At 38.1% G+C, this 22911-nt stretch overlaps 1 protein-coding gene across 3 annotated transcripts in view; it reads right to left on the reverse strand.

Annotated features, from left to right (window-relative positions):
- Positions 1-4328: 4328 nt before the first annotated feature.
- The window catches only part of LOC120634187 (aminopeptidase N-like), a 54632-nt gene continuing 36049 nt past the window's right edge, over positions 4329-22911 (reverse strand). For all 3 annotated transcript variants that reach the window (XM_039904636.1, XM_039904637.1, XM_039904638.1), the window contains exons 12-19: positions 22167-22329; positions 20875-21091; positions 19695-19804; positions 18440-18607; positions 10701-10844; positions 9277-9358; positions 7000-7145; positions 4329-5414 (exon numbers count right to left, since the gene is read on the reverse strand). In XM_039904636.1, coding sequence (XP_039760570.1) covers positions 5297-5414; positions 7000-7145; positions 9277-9358; positions 10701-10844; positions 18440-18607; positions 19695-19804; positions 20875-21091; positions 22167-22329 — 1148 coding nt within the window. In that variant the 3' untranslated portion in view covers positions 4329-5296. The remainder of the gene's footprint in view (positions 5415-6999; positions 7146-9276; positions 9359-10700; positions 10845-18439; positions 18608-19694; positions 19805-20874; positions 21092-22166; positions 22330-22911) is intronic.

The following is a 22911-nucleotide window of genomic DNA, read 5'->3' on the forward strand; positions in this document are numbered from 1 at the left end:
AATCATAGCGAAGACATAGAATTCAGAATACACAGAAACCGTATACGACTTATATTACAGCATCAAAAACCACTCCACTTTAGTAGTGTTTCTCGAACTACCACTGGTAGTTACTTCATACCATTTAGCAGTGGACAGTAATTATTTTACCTCTGAAGTTCTAAACGTTTACCCAAACATGGAAAAATGGAAAAAAACGTCCTAAGCTAGCAACGTTCCGCGGGTGTAAAGTGAGACGTGCACGGGGCGTTTTCACTGTTGGACACAATGTACTGCATACAGTAATGGCTGAATGAGGATTCCGGATATTCTTAGTTCAATGAGTGAAGATAATTAAAAACTAAACAAAGATATGTACATATTTACAAGTTAATTTATTAATATAAATACAAAAGGAATCACAGAAACTGTTACAGATGATAATTTTTTGACGCTGTTTCCACTTGAGAATCCCCTAAATTTCATTAAAGAATCTTCAAAGTCGCTGGAAAATAGAATTATTTGTAAAACATTTAATGCTTTCGAGTTCATATACCGAAAATTGATTGTGTTTAATATAAAAAAGGTTTTTGGCAACTGCAATAAATAACAGTGACTACAATAATATGGAAAGTTGGTATAGATGTAACAAAATTAAAACCCGCTACAGGGCACGGAAGGGTCATTACGTATTTCACGACAGACTTAATTCAATTCAATTCAATTCTTGTTTATGGCTTTTGTCTGTGCCAACTGGGCACAAGGTACTTCGCCAATGTCTTGTAGATGAAGAAGGCACGAAGGAGATTGATCGGTGAAACTAATGAAAAGTTAATTTTGAATATGTACCAAGAAATAGTTGTGATTAGCTTGTTAGTTCTTTAACCTAAGGCAGCACAGACAAAACATGCATATATATCTAACACGGATATTTTTGTACATTATACTTTAATTTTATTACTTACTATATATTTACATAAAAATCTACAATAAGGACTGAAAACAAACATTAAAAAACATTTAACACTCAAAGGACGGGGGACTTTGGGAGGAAGAACGTCATAGAGGGGATAGGTAAGTTTGGGACAGTTAAAAATAATATGAGTTATAGTGCCCTCATCCAAGCCACACTCACAGATGGAGTTGTCCCTTATCCGGAGTTTGGCCAGATGTACAGGTGTGCTAGCATGACCAAGACGCAATCGGGAAATTGTGGATGAAGTCCAGCGATTTGTACTCCGAGAGTGACAAAACCAGGGTTGTCTTGGTATGTTTTGTTGGATGGTAGCGTAAAACTTACCCTTAACCAATTTGGAATCATTCCAAAAAATTTTCCAGGCTGTTTCCATATATGTTTTGGCAAGAGTACATAGGTCCTGCGATGAATTTTTAAAATGATCTAGAGAACCTGACTCAACAGCTGTTTTGGCACATGAGTCAGCAGTCTCGTTTCCTGGAATACCTGAGTGGCTTGGAATCCAAACCAGTAAGATGAATAGTCCTTTTTGATTGCAAGAGAGCAGAGCCTTCCGGATTTTTAAGATAATGGGAAATCGTGATTTGCTGCGAAAGGGGTTTTCTTTAATAGACATTAAACAGCTTAAAGAGTCAGTCAGAATAACCGTCTGTTGTACGTTATGGGACAGTGCAAACAGGATTGCTTCCAAAAGAGCAATGGCCTCTCCGGTAAACACAGAAGACTCGGGAGGGCATTTAAATTTTATAACAATTCTGTAAACAGGAACCCAACATGCAGCACCAACTCAACCTTCTGGAGACAGCTTTGAAGCATCAGTATATATAATAAGATGATTTGACCAATTTTGACTAATATGCTTTTGTAGTTTGATATTGGTATCTGGGGATCCTTTACTCAGACCTAGATCTGTGATGATGGAAGGGTTGTATATTAATGCTTTAAATGGGGTTGAATATAGTGGGTTGATTGTGAAAGATGTCAGGGGATTAGGAAGGCTGGTATACTTTAGGAAACTATCTAGCAAGTAGGAAGACGAGTTACGGGAGCAAGGTGCGTGTGATAGTTGGCTTAGTCGGTGCCAAAGAGGATGGGATGACAGCTGTAACATCTTGCTGATAAAGCGGTCACATAGATATTGTCGACGGATGGATAGAGGAGGGTCAACGCATTCTACCTGCAAAGCATTAGTGGGGGAGGATTTCATTGCACCTAGAATAATTCTAAGGCATCTATACTGAATTTTGTTTAACTTTTCAGCAGCTGATTTATTAAAAGGCTCTAAAACAAATATACAGTAATCCATGTGGCTACGTACTAAGGCATTATATAATAATTTTAAAGTATAGGGGTGAGCACCCCACCAAACTCCCGCTATTGCTCGTAGTACATTGATGCCTTTTTCACATTTTTTGATAATGTGTTCAGAATGAGCAATTCCATTCAGTCGTGTGTCTAAATAAACACCTAAAAATTTAGCTTTAACTGCAAGGTTGATTGCTTGACCTTCAAATGAGATGTTGAGGTTCGGGAGGTATCTCTTCCTTGTAAATACCACTGCCTGACATTTGCCCACTGATAGGGACAAGCCATGTCAGACAGCCACTGGCCTAGATAATACAAAGCAGAATTGATACGACAGGATACTTCCTCTATACTGCCTGAGCTGTGATAGAGGACAATATCATCAGCATATTGTAAAATGGTACAAAAACTAGAAACAGACAATTCGAGGTCGTGGGTATATATGCTATAGAGCAGAGGACTGAGAACAGAGCCTTGAGGGAGGCCTTTCCAGATTAAACTGGGGGGAAGAGAATTATTCTGATGCTTTACCAGAACATATCTGCAAAACAGCAGATTACATATGAAATGAACCATCCTCGAGGGAACACTCAGCTTAAGTAGTTTCTGCCTGAGCACCGGAAGTAGGACATTATCATATGCAGAAGCAAAATCAAGAAAAGCACCCACAAGGTACTCTCCTTTTGTAAAGGCTAATCTAATATCTGTTGTTAATACACTGAGACTGTCTGTTGTACTCATACCCTTCCGAAACCCAAATTGGGAGGAGGGGAGAATATTTCTACTTTCCATTAACCATTCCAGTCGGTTTTTAAGGAGATGTTCTGTAACTTTAGCTAAAGTAGATGACAAAGCTATGGGTCTATATGAATTTGAATTAAGGGGATTTTTAAAAGGTTTAAGGATAGGAATAACAATTTGAGATTTCCAGGAGTTTGGGATAGAACCAGTTTCCAAACATTTATTGATTATTTTAAGGTAATAAATTTTAGCTTTGTCATTTAAGTTAGCCAGGAAAGAATATGAAACGCCATCTTCCCCTGGAGCTGTATCTTTTAGACCATTGAGAGCAATTTGAAGCTCAGAAAAGGAAAAGGGGGCATCCATTTCATCCGTAGCTGGAGCTGGCGTAGTAGTTAGAAATGAGTCCACATAGGGAACATAAGGTGGAGCTAATTTGTCTGCAAAGTTGTTAAGCCAGTCAGAAGGATTATTTGAGGAAGGATCAACGTGGCTCAGAGAGCGACGGAATCTCCTCATATTTTCCCACACAATGGTGGAGGGTGAACGAGGGCTAAGCGATTCACAGAACTGCGTCCAACTTGCTCTTTTCTTTTTGAAGACTAATCTTTTAATTTTAGCATCCAGTTTTTGGTAACTATTAAAGTTATCCTGAGTCATGCAGGCTGAGTATAATTCTTCTGCAGCAGATCTTTTACCAAATAAATCGCTGCACTCATCATCCCACCAAGGAGAGGAAAGCAGTGGATTTTTCACAGGGTGTTTTATTGGAATATGGGAATCGGCCGAAGATATAAGAGATTTTAAAAAGAGATCATAGCATACCAGAATGTTTCCATCACTTTCCAAATCGGGCAGAGTGTCTACAATGCAATCAACGGATAGGGCATAATCTTCCCAATTTGCTTTTTTAAGTTTATACTTTAAAAGGGGATCATAGTTAGGGGTAGGTAAGGATTTATTATTTAATGTAACAATTATAGGAAAATGATCACTGCCACAGGTTGACTGTAGCACGTTCCAAGTCAGGCGCGATGCTAGGTTAGCCGAACATAGGGTGAGATCAACCGCTGATTACGACAGACTTAAATCTCGCGATCCCTGCAACTGTCAAACGTCAAAAGTGACGTTTGACAGCTGCAGTTGACGTTTGATATTTACAGTGATCGCGAGATTTAAGTCCGTCGCAAGCCTGTCGTGAGATACGTAATCCCCATGGTTCTCCTCGCAGAATGAGGTTTTGACCGTAGTCCACCACTCTGGTCAATACTTCACACGCCTCTCAACATTAATATGGGATACTTAATAGAAAAAAAAAACAACAAAATTTAAAAACAAATATTTATTGTTACTAACATGTGCGTAAGTTACTGGGGACAATGTCATTAATTGTTCTAATTCAATTGTACATAAATATCATTAAGCTCATAACAATTCTAAAACTTTCCTTCTCACAATGTAACTAACCTACCTTATTAAAAAAAAGCACTAGTTTTAGACATGTCTAAACCCCACTAAACTGTCATATATGTAATATCACAGTACATGTCAGTTTAGTGCAGTGTAGACATTTATGTAATTACAGTTGAATTAATACCATTGTTTACTACTGCTTTACAAGATAATTATAATTAATAAAAATGTATTTAAGTATAAAAAAGTGGACGGCTTTATATTAATTTATTTTATTAAGTACTTTTTGCTTCTTTACTTATTTTCAGAGCATGGCCCTGATTCTCTATGACAATGAATTTTCACACGAAATGTATTTAGATACACGGCAGTGTTGTAATGCCAAGTTTAACAAAGCTTTTCTTTGTTTTCAGCTTTACTCATATTTTAAAAACAGCGTTTTTAAATGAAATAATATTATTTAGCAGCTACAGGTTTGGGGTGTACATAAATAATTGCGAAAGTACATAACTTAAAATCTCGCAATGGTGTTGTAATACCTCATAAATTGCTTAACTTTTTTCATCTTTAGGCTTTTAGCCAATGTCAACGGAAGATCCTACTAAGGGGATATTTTGACGAAAATTTTGACATTCCGTAAAAAGTTGTAGGCCCTAGAGAATTGTGGTCCGTGATAAAATATTATGCAAAGTTAAATCTAATATCTCATATTTGGTCCATGTAAAACTAATTATTTTCTATTTGAAAAAGAAGGTTTACTTAACTATTGCTCAAAAAATAATTATGCTGCATAGTATAGCAGTAGATGTCAAATAGAATACAGTTTAACGGAACACTTAAAAAAACGTAATCTCATTTGTCAACAGCGATGATGTTATATTTCTAAACATGTGGTTTATTCATAATCGAGCTGGATATATTGTGTATGGCATATAGAGATGACATAAACAGTGGCTTTTTTCTCCACGACGCCCACGAAGGCTGTTCCAGATGATGGGAACTAGATAAAAAATAGGAAAAAAAGTAGTGTGTAATAAAAAAAACCTCAGAAAACATAATTTCGGGCGGGTACAATAAACACTGGGTTAGATAAAAGGTGTCACATGACAAGACAGAAAAAGAATACTCGACTCGAAAACGTGCGTTATGAAGTTTTACACTAAAATAAAATTAGAAAAATCAAATCATCTACAATTATGTACTACCAGCTTCACAATAAATACTGTAAATAATGGTGGCCATTTTATATACCGAAGGTGAAATATACTACAGTTTGTGCAATATCCCGGAGCTTGAACAAGTTTGCGTGTGGGAAAATTGTTGTAATCTTCGTGCACACCACAATTGGTGCCAATTCTCTTGTGCACATACACCAATTTGTGAAACTTAGATTAACTGTTTTCGACTTATCAATTTAGTTTACTTTTTGTGCGCAACAGTATCGGGAAATTTGTTGTTTGTACCTACTTATATAATATTTTTACTAAGAGTTCCCTAAAAGCGCTGGGTGGTTTATATTTAAGAAACCAACATCGAACTTAATTATCCAGTATAAACTGTACACTACAGTTGTTTTGCTTTTTCTGGAATGCAATTTATTAATTTAAAATAGTTTGTTTCGTTATTCTTTTAAAATAAGTCAAAAAAAAACATTTATTATTAGTAAATACAGCAATATAAATTCATTTTCATTTCAAAACAAAGTTAATTAAATTTAAATGTACCATAATTGCAACAAATACTAGTTTTGAGATTGGTCGTGTATTAATATTATGCTTTTTCAAAGGTTACATACTGTTTTTTGATTAACGAAAAATCAAATAAATAAAATAAACACCACATAAAATCCACCAAATACTAGTTCAAGCTTGTTCTACATCCTAGTTCAACGTCAAAATATTTTTTGTATGGCAATAAATAAATAACTAAGTACTTTTATTAAACTAAAACAAATATATCTTAAGAACTAAGTATTATTATAATATTCTGATTAAATTAAATATTTACAATACAATAAATAAGTATTTGTGAGGAAAGGTTTAATAATTACATTTTTATATTAAAGTGCAAAGTAGTGCCGAAGCCAAGTTCTTAACTACACAAATGATTATTTCTACAACTTATAAAATTTAAACCGAAAGCACCACTCTCGTGCAATGAAGCACAAACACGAATATATTTTGTAACTAAGTGAGAAATACTCAAAATTATAATTGCAGTAATATGTTAATAGTTTATCTTGAGAAAAACCTGTAATTTTTCGGCAATATTTATTCTATGTTAAAACTTATAAGATTGTTATTATATATGTATGAAGTTACTTCCATGTAATGACTGCTTTTGCCAAAAAAAAATAGAAATGATTTTTTTTTTTGATATTTAGTGCTTTATTTCAATTTATTTTAACTAGATACACTTGCTACTTAAAATTGGACTTGGAAAACAATTTTTAGGCTGCTTTTAATCCTAGAAAAACAAATGCTTTCCATGGGTTTTAAAATAAAAACGTTTTATATCAATTCTTAACATATTATTGCAATTCTTAAACAACCAAATGTCAAACTACTGTCACCAAGTTGTCTTACACGGAGAACTCCCGCAGCTTCTCCACCACTAGTTTCTGGTTTTTGTTGGCCCAGTCGATGTTGACGCGCGCGTTCTCCACCGCCTGCGACACGGCGAGCTTCGACTCCGACAGGTACTTGCCGTTCTTGTCCTGCCACTCTAAGAACTGGAAGAGGGAAGGATTTATTTACAACGAATGAATGAAATATATAACAAGAATTAGATTAAAGATTACGTAGGTACGAGATATATGAATTAAAATAAATGAAATGGGTAGGCGGATAACAGCAAGTGTCAAAGGAAACACGTAGTCCAGGGGGTAATAACACAGTATATAAGTACTTGTTTATCTCTGTTAACGGTCCGTTTACGACAAGGGGGGTTCGCCAGCCGCTACGTACACTATTTAACAGTTACAATTAATGTTAATCCATTCAGTAGCACTTATTGCCTGTACAAAGTTAGCAACCAATAAATGGTTTACATCATACATGATGCATTGGAGTGTGTGTGGATTCGAAATGTTATTACAACAACTGTTGTTTCAACAGCGTCACCGGTGGGTCGGGGCGAGCGCGAAGCGTCGCCTGATAAAGGGTTTTGAGCCCCAGGACTCGAGGAATATCAGGGTGACGTCTACCTAGGGGCGTCTCCTGCGAGACTCGGAATTCGGCTTAGGCGGACGTCGGAATTTGGAGGACTGATCGGACGGTGATTAGTCCGTACGTCCCCGTGGCCGTGGATTGAGCCCACGTCCGGATGACGTAAGATATCGGGGACCTCGTCTTCGTCGGCAAAGACGCTGTGTCGTGGTTGTTATGTCATCGGTGTGTAGCCCTAAGGCCCTAGCATAAGGAGCGTTGTCTGTCGTTATGTCGTCGTCGGGATCGTCAAGGACGTGTCTGGGCCGTCTCCTATTAGGATTGCTGACGTTTGGATTGGGCGTGTAAGAACACGCCTTCACCACTAACGGGTTGGGATGAGACTCGGTTCTCTTAAATTTAAAACTTTTAGAGAGCCGTTTGAAGTAACTCGCAATGTAAGGTCAGAGTTGCGCAGGAACCACGGGCACTTGGTGGCCATGCGCATGAATTTGTTTTGCAGCTTTTGCAAACTGTTAAACGATCTGTGCGGGAGGTGTGCAAACCCGGGACTCGCGTAGGACATTATAGGGCGAATACAGATTTTATATAAGGTGACCTTGTGTCTGAGGGACATTTTACTTTTGCCGCCGATCATGGGGTAGAGACGACTTAGCACAAACGCGGCCCTATTACGGACCCTGCGAATGTGCGCTGCGAAGTTCATACGCTTATCGAAGGTGACTCCTAGGTACTTGACTTTATTTTGCCACGAACCGGGGCGCCCATAGATGGCTATCTGTTTACGATTCCATCGGAAATACCTTCTGAAACCAGAGAGAGTTTTCGGGTCGGAACCAATCGCCTAGGCGGTCGGCCGCGTTCTGGAGGCGAATCCTAATGGTGTTAGGGTTTGTGTCGGTGGCGTAGAGATGCATTGGATAAATTTACTCCTCACTATAAAGTTTGAGTTGAACACAACGATAGCACGAGACAAAGAACGAGTGGCGCCATCTAGTTTAAACTAAGGACAGTAGGAACTAAGTCCGTTACATATTTTTATTAAACATTAGCTAATAAAAAAAAAAAAAATGATGATGGCTAGAGGAAAACCATGGCCTTTAAGCAGAGAACTTCGCAGGGCATGCAAGAAACAAGTTCTACAAAGTGCTGCATTATTAAACGTAAGCTTATAGAATAGTCCTATTATAGTATAAAGGACTACGTAATCGATAAGAAAGCTTTGGTGTGAATTATTGCTCTAACCAGGTTGCTCTTCTAATAATTTGAAATGACAATGTTAGATGGTGAAAACAAAAAAAACACCCAGCTTAGTTTGTTGTGAGCTTCTTCCAGGACGCGTTTGGAACCCTCGTAGCTTTAGTTTTAAGTTTACGAATATGGTTATCACCATCATCTCACTATCGTGTAATTCTCATGTAATGTGCACTTCAAAAGTATGGTATACCATATGGTATGCACTAAGCGGTATTGTAAGAAATGAAAAAGCCTACCCTTAAATTTTCATAACTCATACTAGAGATTTTCTTTATTTAATATAATCTGGATTCCCTGGGCATACCCTCTAGGCAGCTATGGGCCCACTTGAATAAAGATGTTTTTGACTTTGACTTTGGCACAAATAAGCGTAATTTAATCGCACAGCATTCTTACAAAAAGTCCCGCTACTACTACTTCCTAGAAGAAAAAAAATACCTCGTCAAGTTCCTTTTGTGTGGTGAACTGCCCAAGCAATGTTTTTATAATGGCGCCAATGCGTCTGTCTTGTCCCTTAAAGCTGAAAAGGAAAAAAAAAAATGTAAGGTTATTTGGAAAAGTGTCATCACGATGTTTGAATGAATGAATATAATTTTACTGCACACCACAAAAAGTACATAAAAAAGAAAAGTATAACAAAACAACGTATACAATTTGGTGGCCTTATCGCTTCATAGCGATTTCTTCTAGGCTAAAACAAATACAGAAAAAAGTTTAGTGGTGCACATATACATATACCCATAAAATAAATATATAAAACAATATTTGTAACTAAAGACAAATAAATATTATATAAACCAATACAAATATACCGACGAATACAATTCGACGGCCGATTGGCGCAGTTTGCAGCGACCCTGCTTTCTGAGTCCAAGGCCGTGGGAATCCACCCACAACTGGAAAATGTACTTATGTGTGATGAGCATGAATGTTTTTTGGTGTCAGTGTTTATCTGTATATTATAAGTATTTATGTATATTATTCATAAATATATTCATCAGCAATTAAGGAATCATTACTTAAACGATAAAAAAGCTTGGGTGTGAATTGCTCTAGCTTCATAGCTTAATATAAATTTACTGGAAGATGGTGATAACAAAATAAAATTTTCCCAGGCTAAGTTTGTTGTGGGCTCTTCTTAGACCAGGGCGCGTTTGGAACCCTTGTAGCTTTAGATTCAAGTTGGCGAACGAAATTATCACCATCGCCTTACAATTATGTAAACATATATGTATAAACGCTTCATAAGTGCCTGTGATAAGTAGGCCTACATGAATAAAGAAATTTTGAATTATGATTTTTTTTTTTGATTTTTGTTTATTTAACCAAATTATAAAGATTCAACTGAAATTTTTTAAAACGTTCATGGTTCTGGGGTCGCTATTCCAGCACCTTGGGACCCTAACGTCCATCAGTTCTTCGAGCTATTTGATCCGCCCTTTGCCACTTTGGCTTCGCTACTCGCTGAGATATGTCGGTAACTGACCGCGAAAACGAACCCTGTTGGTAATCTTTTTTTAGAAGATCTAAAAATCTGGGCAGTGACCCTGATTTCTGAGTACACGGCTGGAAAATGTTTGTGTGTTGCACATTAATGTTCTTCAGTGTCTGAGTGTTTATCTGTTTATTATCTGTACTTAATTCATCGTTAATCTAAGTACCCATAACACAAGCTACGCTTACTTTGGGGTTAGATGGCGATGTGTGTATTGTCCAAGTGGTAGAGTCACTACAAACAGACTGACATGACGTTTCAAAAGTGCTTATAAACTGGGCCTATTTGTAATAAATGAATTTTGAAGTATATTTATTAATTTAACTCTGGTGGTTGGTTATACGGAATACGGGAATGGTATACGCACGCGTTATGGATATCCTCAATGCGGTTGTAGATGAAGTCCTTGGCGATGTAGTAGCCCGTGGTGGAGCGGGTCACGGCCGCGATCACGCTGCCGGAGTCCTGGCGACGGATCTCAGAGCCCTCGGTCACTGTCCACTCCAGGTACCTGCGGGTACGAGTACGAACGCCATGAGTTTATTAGACAAACCCTGGGGGCAACTGGGGGCTTACCGCCAACGCTTAGAACAGTATTCTTTTAATATTGTTGACATATTGTTTCTAAATTATAATCCTTAATAATAAATATAATAATAAATGGAGAATCATTAAAAATGGAAGATTCCACAGTTTTTCTGGGCATGACCTTGGATTGTAAGCTTCAGTGGGGTACTCATATAGATACACTAGCAGGTAAACTAAGCTCGGCTGCCTACGCCGTCAGGAAAATTAGACAGATTACTGACGTAGAAACAGCAAGACTTGTTTACTTCGCGTACTTTCATAGTGTGATGTCTTACGGGATATTATTATGGGGCAAAGCAGCTGATATTGAAACTATATTCATATTGCAGAAAAGAGCTGTACGGTCAATATATAAACTTAAATCACGTGAATCCCTCCGTGAAAAATTTAAAGAAATTGGTATACTTACGGTAGCCTCACAATACATTTATAACAATATAGTATTTGTAAGACAACATTCAATTCAATTCTTGTTTATGGCTTTTGTCTGTGCCAACTGGGCACAAGGTACTTCGCCAATGTCTTGTAGATGAAGAAGGCACGAAGGAGATTGATCGGTGAAACTAATGAAAAGTTAATTTTGAATTTGTACCAAGAAATAGTTGTTATTAGCTAGTTAGCTCTTTAACCTAAGGCAGCACAGACAACACATACATATATATCTACCACGGATATTTTTTGTACATTACACTTTAATTTTATTACTTACTATATATTTACATAAAAATCTACAATAAGGACTAAAAACAAACATTAAAAAACATTTAACACTCAAAGGACGGGGGACTTTGGGAGGAAGAACGTCATAGAGGGGATAGGTAAGTTTGGGACAGTTAAAAATAATATGAGTTATAGTGCCCTCATCCAAGCCACACTCACAGATGGAGTTGTCCCTTATCCGGAGTTTGGCCAGATGTACAGGTGTGCTAGCATGACCAAGACGCAATCGGGAAATTGTGGATGAAGTCCAGCGATTTGTACTCCGAGAGTGACAAAACCAGGGTTGTCTTGGTATGTTTTGTTGGATGGTAGCGTAAAACTTACCCTTAACCAATTTGGAATCATTCCAAAAAATTTTCCAGGCTGTTTCCATATATGTTTTGGCAAGAGTACATAGGTCATGCGATGAATTTTTAAAATGATCTAGAGAACCTGACTCAACAGCTGTTTTGGCACAAGAGTCAGCAGTCTCGTTTCCTGGAATACCTGAGTGGCTTGGAATCCAAACCAGTAAGATGAATAGTCCTTTTTGATTGCAAGAGAGCAGAGCCTTCCGGATTTTTAAGATAATGGGAAATCGTGATTTGCTGCGAAAGGGGTTTTCTTTAATAGACATTAAACAGCTTAAAGAGTCAGTCAGAATAACCGTCTGTTGTACGTTATGGGACAGTGCAAACAGGATTGCTTCCAAAAGAGCAATGGCCTCTCCGGTAAACACAGAAGACTCGGGAGGGCATTTAAATTTTAAAACAATTCTGTAAACAGGAACCCAACATGCAGCACCAACACAACCTTCTGGAGACAGCTTTGAAGCATCAGTATATATAATAAGATGATTTGACCAATTTTGACTAATATGCTTTTGTAGTTTGATATTGGTATCTGGGGATCCTTTACTCAGACCTAGATCTGTGATGATGGAAGGGTTGTATATTAATGCTTTAAATGGGGTTGAATATAGTGGGTTGATTGTGAAAGATGTCAGGGGATTAGGAAGGCTGGTATACTTTAGGAAACTATCTAGCAAGTAGGAAGACGAGTTACGGGAGCAAGGTGCGTGTGATAGTTGGCTTAGTCGGTGCCAAAGAGGATGGGATGACAGCTGTAACATCTTGCTGATAAAGCGGTCACATAGATATTGTCGACGGATGGATAGAGGAGGGTCAACGCATTCTACCTGCAAAGCATTAGTGGGGGAGGATTTCATTGCACCTAGAATAATTCTAAGGCATCTATACTGAATTTTATTTAACTTTTCAGCAGCTGATTTATTAAAAGGCTCTAAAACAAACATACAGTAATCCATGTGGCTACGTACTAAGGCATTATATAATAATTTTAAAGTATAGGGGTGAGCACCCCACCAAACTCCCGCTATTGCTCGTAGTACATTGATGCCTTTTTCACATTTTTTGATAATGTGTTCAGAATGAGCAATTCCATTCAGTCGTGTGTCTAAATAAACACCTAAAAATTTAGCTTTAACTGCAAGGTTGATTGCTTGACCTTCAAATGAGATGTTGAGGTTCGGGAGGTATCTCTTCCTTGTAAATACCACTGCCTGACATTTGCCCACTGATAGGGACAAGCCATGGTCAGACAGCCACTGGCCTAGATAATACAAAGCAGAATTGATACGACAGGATACTTCCTCTATACTGCCTGAGCTGTGATAGAGGACAATATCATCAGCATATTGTAAAATGGTACAAAAACTAGAAACAGACAATTCGAGGTCGTGGGTATATATGCTATAGAGCAGAGGACTGAGAACAGAGCCTTGAGGGAGGCCTTTCCAGATTAATCTGGGGGGAAGAGAATTATTCTGATGCTTTACCAGAACATATCTGCAAAACAGCAGATTACATATGAAATGAACCATCCTCGAGGGAACACTCAGCTTAAGTAGTTTCTGCCTGAGCACCGGAAGTAGGACATTATCATATGCAGAAGCAATATCAAGAAAAGCACCCACAAGGTACTCTCCTTTTGTAAAGGCTAATCTAATATCTGTTGTTAATACACTGAGACTGTCTGTTGTACTCATACCCTTCCGAAACCCAAATTGGGAGGAGGGGAGAATATTTCTACTTTCCATTAACCATTCCAGTCGGTTTTTAAGGAGATGTTCTGTAACTTTAGCTAAAGTAGATGACAAAGCTATGGGTCTATATGAATTTGAATTAAGGGGATTTTTATAAGGTTTAAGGATAGGAATAACAATTTGAGATTTCCAGGAGTTTGGGATAGAACCAGTTTCCAAACATTTATTGATTATTTTAAGGTAATAAATTTTAGCTTTGTCATTTAAGTTAGCCAGGAAAGAATATGGAACGCCATCTTCCCCTGGAGCTGTATCTTTTAGACCATTGAGAGCAATTTGAAGCTCAGAAAAGGAAAAGGGGGCATCCATTTCATCCGTAGCTGGAGCTGGCGTAGTAGTTAGAAATGAGTCCACATAGGGAACATAAGGTGGAGCTAATTTGTCTGCAAAGTTGTTAAGCCAGTCAGAAGGATTATTTGAGGAAGGATCAACGTGGCTCAGGGAGCGACGGAATCTCCTCATATTTTCCCACACAATGGTGGAGGGTGAACGAGGGCTAAGCGATTCACAGAACTGCGTCCAACTTGCTCTTTTCTTTTTGAAGACTAATCTTTTAATTTTAGCATCTAGTTTTTGGTAACTATTAAAATTATCCTGAGTCATGCAGGCTGAGTATAATTCTTCTGCAGCAGATCTTTTACCAAATAAATCGCTGCATTCATCATCCCACCAAGGAGAGGAAAGCAGCGGATTTTTCACAGGGTGTTTTTTTGGAATATGGGAATCGGCCGAAGATATAAGAGATTTTAAAAAGAGATCATAGCATACCAGAATGTTTCCATCACTTTCCAAATCGGGCAGAGTGTCTACAATGCAATCAACGGATAGGGCATAATCTTCCCAATTTGCTTTTTTAAGTTTATACTTTAAAAGGGGATCATAGTTAGGGGTAGGTAAGGATTTATTATTTAATGTAACAATTATAGGAAAATGATCACTGCCACAGGTTGACTGTAGCACGTTCCAAGTCAGGCGCGATGCTAGGTTAGCCGAACATAGGGTGAGATCAACCGCTGATTTAGGGTTCTGATTGGGGTATACCCTTCGAGTAGGAGAACCGTCATTGAGGATGCAAAGACTGACATCATCAAGTAAATCAATCAGCAATGGAGAAAACCCGTCACTAGCATGGCACCCCCACATCGTGTGGTGGGTGTTAAAATCACCCATGGCTATGATAGGGCTGGGAAGGGACGACAAGATTGCTTGTAATTCGGGAATAATAGAAGATGAGGGATGAGGAATATACAGAGATACAAAAGATATGTCTAGGGTACGGACAGCAACAGCATTGATCTGTTGACTGTGGGAAGGAAGAGCGATTTGGGTGTAGGGGAGGGAGTGCCGTAGAAATACAGCACTGCCTGCATACCCATCACTCCTGTCATCCCTCAAACAGGAGAAGCCCGGCACCCGTAATCGTGAACCAGGCCTCAACCATGTCTCCGAGATGGCAAGAATGGTGGGATTATGAAGGTTAATCAGAGAGATTAACTCATGTTTCTTGGGACGTAAACTTTTACAGTTCCACTGTAGCAGGGTTATTGGGCCCATTTTGTAGTAGTTTAAAAAGTTGGCTTAAGTTTTTGGCAACGTTGGGCGGTAAGGGAATTTCACTACATGGAGCGACAATACTAAGTAGAAATTCGGAGATAAACTCAAGCATTTTACCTTGGGAGGGAGGGTTCTCAACATTGTTGTTGAGAGCGCATCCATTAGGAAGGGATGAGGAGTAATCACCGACAATAGTCTGAACAGCTTTTTTATCGTAGCCCTTTGCTAGAGGAGCTCGGGGACGAGGAGAGCGGAAAACTGTTTGCCGGTAGGAGGTTTTGGTGGAAGTTACATTAGTAGGAGTAAACATTTCTTTTGTTATCTCAGCATAGGACCTGCGGACAGGAGGAAACTGAGATGATGCTTCAATGTAAGATTTATTATTCTGAGACATGAAGACAACATATTATAGTCGTAAAAATGTAATAGGCCCGTTTTGACATTTGTCAAAGCGACGTAACTAGTTATGGAACCATAAGACTCTGTACTCGATACTCACGATAAATCAATTCAAGTTTGTATCAGTACTTGATTGATATTATTATGTATTGTAAAGTGTTCGTTCGTTCAAAGTATTCCTTTAACTTCACAACCAATACGCGTGACTGGCTGTTGATTATACGTCCACTTTTCAACATGTTGAAACAGAGTTAGTACTATATAACAACAAACACAAAAATCGAGTCAAATCACTATGTTTAAATTAATGTCCAAAATAGAAGAGCCATAGTTAACGTAGTAGTAAACAATATATATCAAACTTAAACGAGCGCACAGTCAACTTTACAAGATGAGGAACGAAAAACTGCGCAGTGCGCGCGGGGACGCTTCAGTCATGTGCCGCTTGGTCAGATACATCATCTCAGACTCGTTATTTAGAACCCATTTTGAGAACCAAGCTCATTCTTTGCAGTAAAGATAACTACACAATATTTAATTTCGATATTCAGTAAAAAAATGGTTACAGCTCTAGTATAAAAAAAAAAAAGACTGAGAACGTAACTGTTTTCGGAACGTTTCGCAACAATTATAAATTGCATGCTACTATGAAGTAAGCGCAAAAAGAATACTCGCGATATATTCTTTCATATTGTTTAACGTACCAAAAAAAATTACGTATTTTTTAAAACACTGTATGTAATTGATTTTTATTTTTTTGTTTCTTTCACTTTCGTTCCAAGTTACATTCTATGGTCTTGCACAAATGTCAAAACGGGCCTATTACATTTTTCCGACTATAGTCTTTATAAACAAAAAGTGGATATAAACAGTCGACTTACTAGAAATGGTCATAAATTAGTGACATCTGCATATCGCCTGCGAAAGGTGCAGAAGTCATTTGTGGGATTGAGTATACGCTTTTATAATATGATTCCTAAGGTAATTTTTGACCTACCAATGCATAAGTTTAAAGAATGCGTTAAAACACATTAATTACAGCGAGGTTATTATACAATTGTATGAGTTTCTTAATGACAAGGTTGCTTGGAAGCATCCGGCTCCGCTTTCATCTCTCACAAGATAGAAAAATGAATGTTAAAATATAAAATGTAAATTTTTGATGTTGGAAAAGAGCAACTGCTGAGTTTCTTGCCGGCTTCTTCTCGGTAGAATCTGCCTTCCGAACCGGTGGTAGAGCCACTACACACGGATAGACTTGACGTTTCAAAAGTGCTTGTATTAGGCCTACTTGAAATAAATGAATTTTGAATTTTGAATTTTTTGAATTTTAAGGAATATCATATAAACTTTTTATCAGATTGCAGTAAGCCTCCTGTTCACAAAATAGTTTGTACAAATACGCACCTCTAACTTTTCTAAGTTATGTGCGTTCTAAATAATTAAAGTTGCATTTTTTTACCTGTCTCATAAGTTAAGCATTTTTTTTTTCTTTTATACGCGGTTTGTATGGTTGTAGAAATTTGATAAACTTTGCCCCGTTAAATAAGACACGTAACATAAATACAGAAAAGTGCACTATATAAAAACGCTTGTGTAAACAAGGTTGTGTATCTTTCTATTAACTCGTTGTAACCATGTAGCTCTCCGTCCTCTCAAATAACAATAAATTACACACACAGTCGCTATAAGACTGATGTGAAAGGCATATACTAATTTTCGGCGACAATTAAGCGACGGCAGGAGAGCCGTAGCTTAATTGGTGAAAGCGCTCAGGCCGCGATTGCCCGAGAGTCACAGGTTCAAATCTTGTCGGTTCGGAAAACATTTATATGCATTTTAAATTGATAAAATTGATAATTCCTCCAAGTGTAGGTAAAAATACTAATAAAAAACTAATAAAAACAATAAATTAATAAACAAATAACAGTAATTTATTTCGACCGACTTGGATCATAAATGGTTAGTAAAATACAAAGTTGATTATTAGTCAACTTAGCCGCACTTTCACGCAAAAAAATACTTAACCGATCCTCATGAAACTTTGTACACATATTCTTGGAAGTGTTAGAAGTAATATAGGATACTTTATATCCCGACATTAAGCTCGGTTCATTTGGTAGAGGGGATGAAAGTGCTTGACGATTTTACACCATAACTCCGACAAATTATAACCGATTTAAATAACTATTTTTGTACTTTTGTTATAATATGTGTTTAATTTTGCCAAAATTGTGTGCAGATCTGATGAATTTAGTTGGAGATAGAGGACAGAACACCTCAGCGGACAGCAGCAAACCCCTCACTTAAGGCTTAGGGATACTGAATACTTGAATGAAAATTGAATGCCGCATCAAGAAAACAAAATCAAACGCAGACGAAGTCGCGGGCAACAGCTAGTAGTTTATATAAAACCCTTCTGGCATGCCCGATTGGACATTACCTACTGGTACAGGTACTGACAATCAATCCTGGCAGCAAGAGACCTCAGGCCGCTGGAACTAGCCCGAACCCTGCGCACAAAGGACGTACACCGTTTTTGCATGATCGTGTACAAACAATCTATATGCGATTCGGCAATAAAAGGCGTTCCTAGCTGCAAGACCGAGGCCGATTAAGGTATATAAAAGCCAGTCGATTTACATAACACAACAGTAAGTTAGCATAATTCCTTTTCGTTTAACTATGTTGATTAACCACGAAATTCTTAGTTTAACTTAGTTAATTTTAACTGAGCTTACTGTGCCAGTATCCACACGTCCCGCGAGCAGGCCAGCGCGAACAGCAAGTGGTCCCGGGCGGCGGCCACGTTGGCGTTGCGACGCCGGGCCAGGGCGAAGCGCCACTCGCGCACGGAGCCCCGGCGCAGCGCCACGCAGTACACGGTGCGGCGAAGGTCCACCGGAATCCTGGAGACAACACAAAATTAAAAAAAAAGTCTTTGAGGACTGCAGATAGGAAACTAAATCTACACGTATACATTAATTGAGGAGGGTACGTTGCCGAAGATGTATAAAGATTGAAGAAATTATAAATTACACCATACAGATTCTCCTGCTTAATTTTCATAATATATCATGGAATTCCGCAAAGTAACGCCCGCTTCGATCTAACGCTCAAAAACGACTCAAAACATCTAAAAGAGTTTTTATATAGATTACATAATTAATATATTTTCAAAAGAAAATGTAACTCTAATGTTTACATTTGAAATGGAACCCTGTGAGGGCGCTGTAACCAGATTGGGAGGCGGACTCATTATCGTCATTATTAAATATTCTCATTTAGAAAGTCGTTTATTTTATAATAAGCTGTCTGTCGCAAATAATGTTATAAGGATTTTGTAAATAATTTTATACTTTCTTTTTTTTTATATGTTATGGGATTTTGTTGTAAATTTTTGTGCACATTGGGTTTCGGTGGTGGTAGGACCAAGTTGTGTTTGCGCATGCGCCGCAATTTATCCTGCCGGGGCATGTTTAGAGTATTTTTTAAATATGCAGGATGTTTTCTTACAAATTTGCATGTTTCTAGTATGTATATGCAAGGCAGCGTTAATACCTATTTGGAACGATATGAAATGAGGCGCACTGCTTTCCGTGTTTTTAATTTTATTTTTTTTATACGAACGCGTTTCTTTCTAAAGTGCAAAAAGTTGATGTGCCGCTGTTACGTGCGCGTATGTAACGAACCCCCTTTTCCTCTAACAAAAACTTTTAAAGAAGTTTTCACTTCAAACACTTTAACGATCAAAACGTTACAGCCTTATTTGGTTTGACATTAGTCTTCATATAACCTGGCCATTGGTTGCCTCAAAGAATCAATACGCAAAACACTCGGTGGTATTAAATAAAAGTATTAGTAATAATAAAATAAAATAAACAGAAAGTGTTCAGTTAATTCATTTTCTGACATACTGACCCACAATTGTAAAAGCAGACGTGGGGTTGAGTGGTTTTCACATCATGCAAAACCTAAATGTAAAGCAATACTTACGGGTTGTTCTCATCCGGATTGGGCGTGTCCATCCAGCGCTGGAACAGCTCGATCGCGTTCTCCTCGCAGTCGGGCACCTTCACGTTGCACGCCCACGCACTCGTCGTTGTCTGCACACAGTGTCAAATATAATAATACCCTTGTGGCTACTTTTTTATTTTCCTTCATTCCAGAGCGAAGTCCAGAAAGAACGAAAATAAAAGAAGAAGAAACCAGTAGCAGACGGGCCATCTGCTTGGTCTGCCAATTGTTACTACAAAGAAAAACCTCAACCTGTCATCCAAACAATGTGCTGATACATTTTCACTGCAGCTTTGCAAATCGTTGACTTATGCTAGCAACTGTGGAGTCGTATTCGAGTAAGTATCTAAACACTGTAACGTCCAATCAACACAGACATAATTATACTGGTTTCAGAATCGTCATTTCTGTAATCCTGATTTTCATTGAGACAAGAACGCTTGTTGTCGAATTGTTGATGAATTTTTTCATTAGAACAACGTTAATAAATTCGATTTTACTCTGGCGCTACCGAGTAGCGATAGTCGAAATCGTCCTTCAATTAAGAAAGGACAAATCTTATACTTAGGTTATACACCATCAATTGCTAAAACATTGTAGTTACTATTCTATTTTACTACAATGAATGTACCTGTAATAAAAAAAAAACGGTGAAATCCAAGAGGTTAGAGTTTCCTCTGTAGATGACCTCGGCACGCGTCTCTAACTTTTTGGACCTATGTGCATTTTTTTAAATATCGCTTGCTTTAACGGTGAAGGAAAACACCGTAAGGAAACCTGCATGCCTCAGAGTTCTACATTACAACGTTTCGAAGGTGCGTGAAGTCTACCAATCCGCACTGGGCCCGCGTGATGGACTACGGTCTTAACCCCTTCTTATTGTGGGAAGAATGGATTGATATGATGATAAGAATTATTACTATAAAGAAAAACCTAAGCCTGTCGTCCAAACTATGTGCTGATACATTCGCACGTCAGCTTTGCAACTTGTTGATTTATATCGGTACACTTAAAGATTAGAGCTCGCAACTATGGAGTCGTTTTCGTCTATCTAAACACTAACGTTCAAACAATATGGACTTAATTTTACTGCTTTCTGAATTGCAATTTCTGTAATCCTACTTTTAATTGTGCCAAGATGATGAAGTGAAGTGTGTACCTGCATTTTAACGCTGTTCAAGTCTTCCCCATTGATGATTCTTTTCTGTGACAGTCCCCCCGCGCGCTCGTAAGCCTTAGTTATGAGTCTCCTCATGAACTTCTGGAAAGCTCCGTAGTCAGCGCTCCTCTTGATGACGTTTTCAATCTTGCTGAGAGCATTGAGGCCCGTGTAGAGTGGCAGGTATTCTGTTTCGCGCTGCAGGTAGCTAGCAAGCCTGGGGAATACATTGAGACATAAGGGTAAGGTGATAACTTATCTCTTCTTCTTCTTTGGATTTAAGGCTTATCGTAGTGCCAAAAAAACACAATGCAGCCGGATGCTGCTGGAATGCCGGATTGCTTCGGGCCCCGCGCGAAAAGGGGCCCCCATATTTAATACCGCTCATCTCTGCCTGACTGACTGACTGAACGACTGACTGACTGACTGACAGACCAACAGACACGCACACACACACGCAACAGACATCGCCTATTAATTTAGGGGCGTAATTTAGGAGAATCTGTATAGTGTAGTTTATCTATAATTGTTAATTTACAATTATACATTGTAAAGTCAACATCTCCTGAGGATGCTCCGGTTTCGGAGCGAAACGTGCGTATGTACCATACATTGCCGAGGATCTTTTTGGTGTGGAGTATAAGGACTGAAGATCGATCTGCTATGGGTTCTTAAGTATAAAGTGGTAAAAATACAATTCAATACTCAATACGTATCTTAAATACGTTTAAACGTATCTTAAATACACTACGTATTTGCTAGATAACTTAGAAAAGTTGGAGGTGCGTGCTGGAGCTCGGTCCTCCGAAAGTGAAGTCGAAGTCCTACCCACTGGGCTATCGCAAGAAAATGACGAAGAAGCTTAGATAGCTTAGCTTAGATGAATTTAGTGCTAAAAGTGAGTGTATCGATTTGTTAAACGATACATTAGGAAAATTTAAAACTAAAATTATTAAAACGTTTGGCACTTCGCTAGAAGGTGACTCGTAATTTGATGATTAGGTACCCCAACTTTGTTTTCTAAGTTCCTTAAATATTAACATTGGTAATGTAAGTTTCTACTTCAGTTTTAATTTTATTATTATATATATACATATCTTTTAATAATGCTTGTATAAAATTGAGTTATCGTACATACTAACCAGTGCATGCTGTGACTACCTATGAGTGAAATTATGTGTCATTAGTAACCTAAGGCTAGTTTTATTCATAACTATAATACATGTTATTTTGTTTGTAGTCCTAATAAAAATAAATAAACAAATAAATAAATAGCTAAAGTGGTGACTTACTTCATGGTGGTGCCATAATCCAGCTTGTTGTTCCACGCGAGGGCGAAGGCATCCGACAGCAGCTGAACGCGCCCCTCCACAGGAATGCTGGTGAACTTGTCACTCGTCAGCGTCGACACCAGAAGTTTCCAGTTTTGTTCATCGTAGTTCACTCTGTACGGAGCTGCAAGGATTAAAGACGATATAGTTGCGACCAAGATGAACACTTCTATCACTGATCATATTCTCGTCAGCAGGGCTATCACGGGCAGGAGAAAAAAATTATATCCCCCGATTGTCTCCCCTGACAAGGAATATAATTAGCGTGCCCACCTACTAAAGCACGGGAACAAGAAATAGGAAAAGTTTACCCCCCTTAAATTATTAATATATTTATTCTTTTTCCTTTTTTTTTTTTTTTAATTCTTAACAATGCTTAAAAAAAAAATTAAATACACTATTAAAAATTTATAAAAAAAAATCAAACCCTCCGCTTGCGGGGCTTTTGAATGCCCAAGCAACCTGTGGTCGGGGCTCTAGAGTGAGGAACCTCCTCACAATACGCGCCGTTTCAAGGACTACTGCCTTCTGTATCCGACCCTTGATCCAACAACCAAGCGAAAGCTTCTTGAGATGTTGGTCGAAGCTTTTCGCGAGAAGACCATTGACTGAAACGACGATCGGAACAATAACGGTCGACTCAACCGTTTATTACTTACACATATATTATTAGGATATTATTTCCACTTGTGCGCCAGTGCTTTTA

The sequence above is a fragment of the Pararge aegeria genome, chromosome 23 (assembly GCF_905163445.1).
Source record: "Pararge aegeria chromosome 23, ilParAegt1.1, whole genome shotgun sequence".
In the NCBI taxonomy this organism is placed as follows: domain Eukaryota; kingdom Metazoa; phylum Arthropoda; class Insecta; order Lepidoptera; family Nymphalidae; genus Pararge; species Pararge aegeria.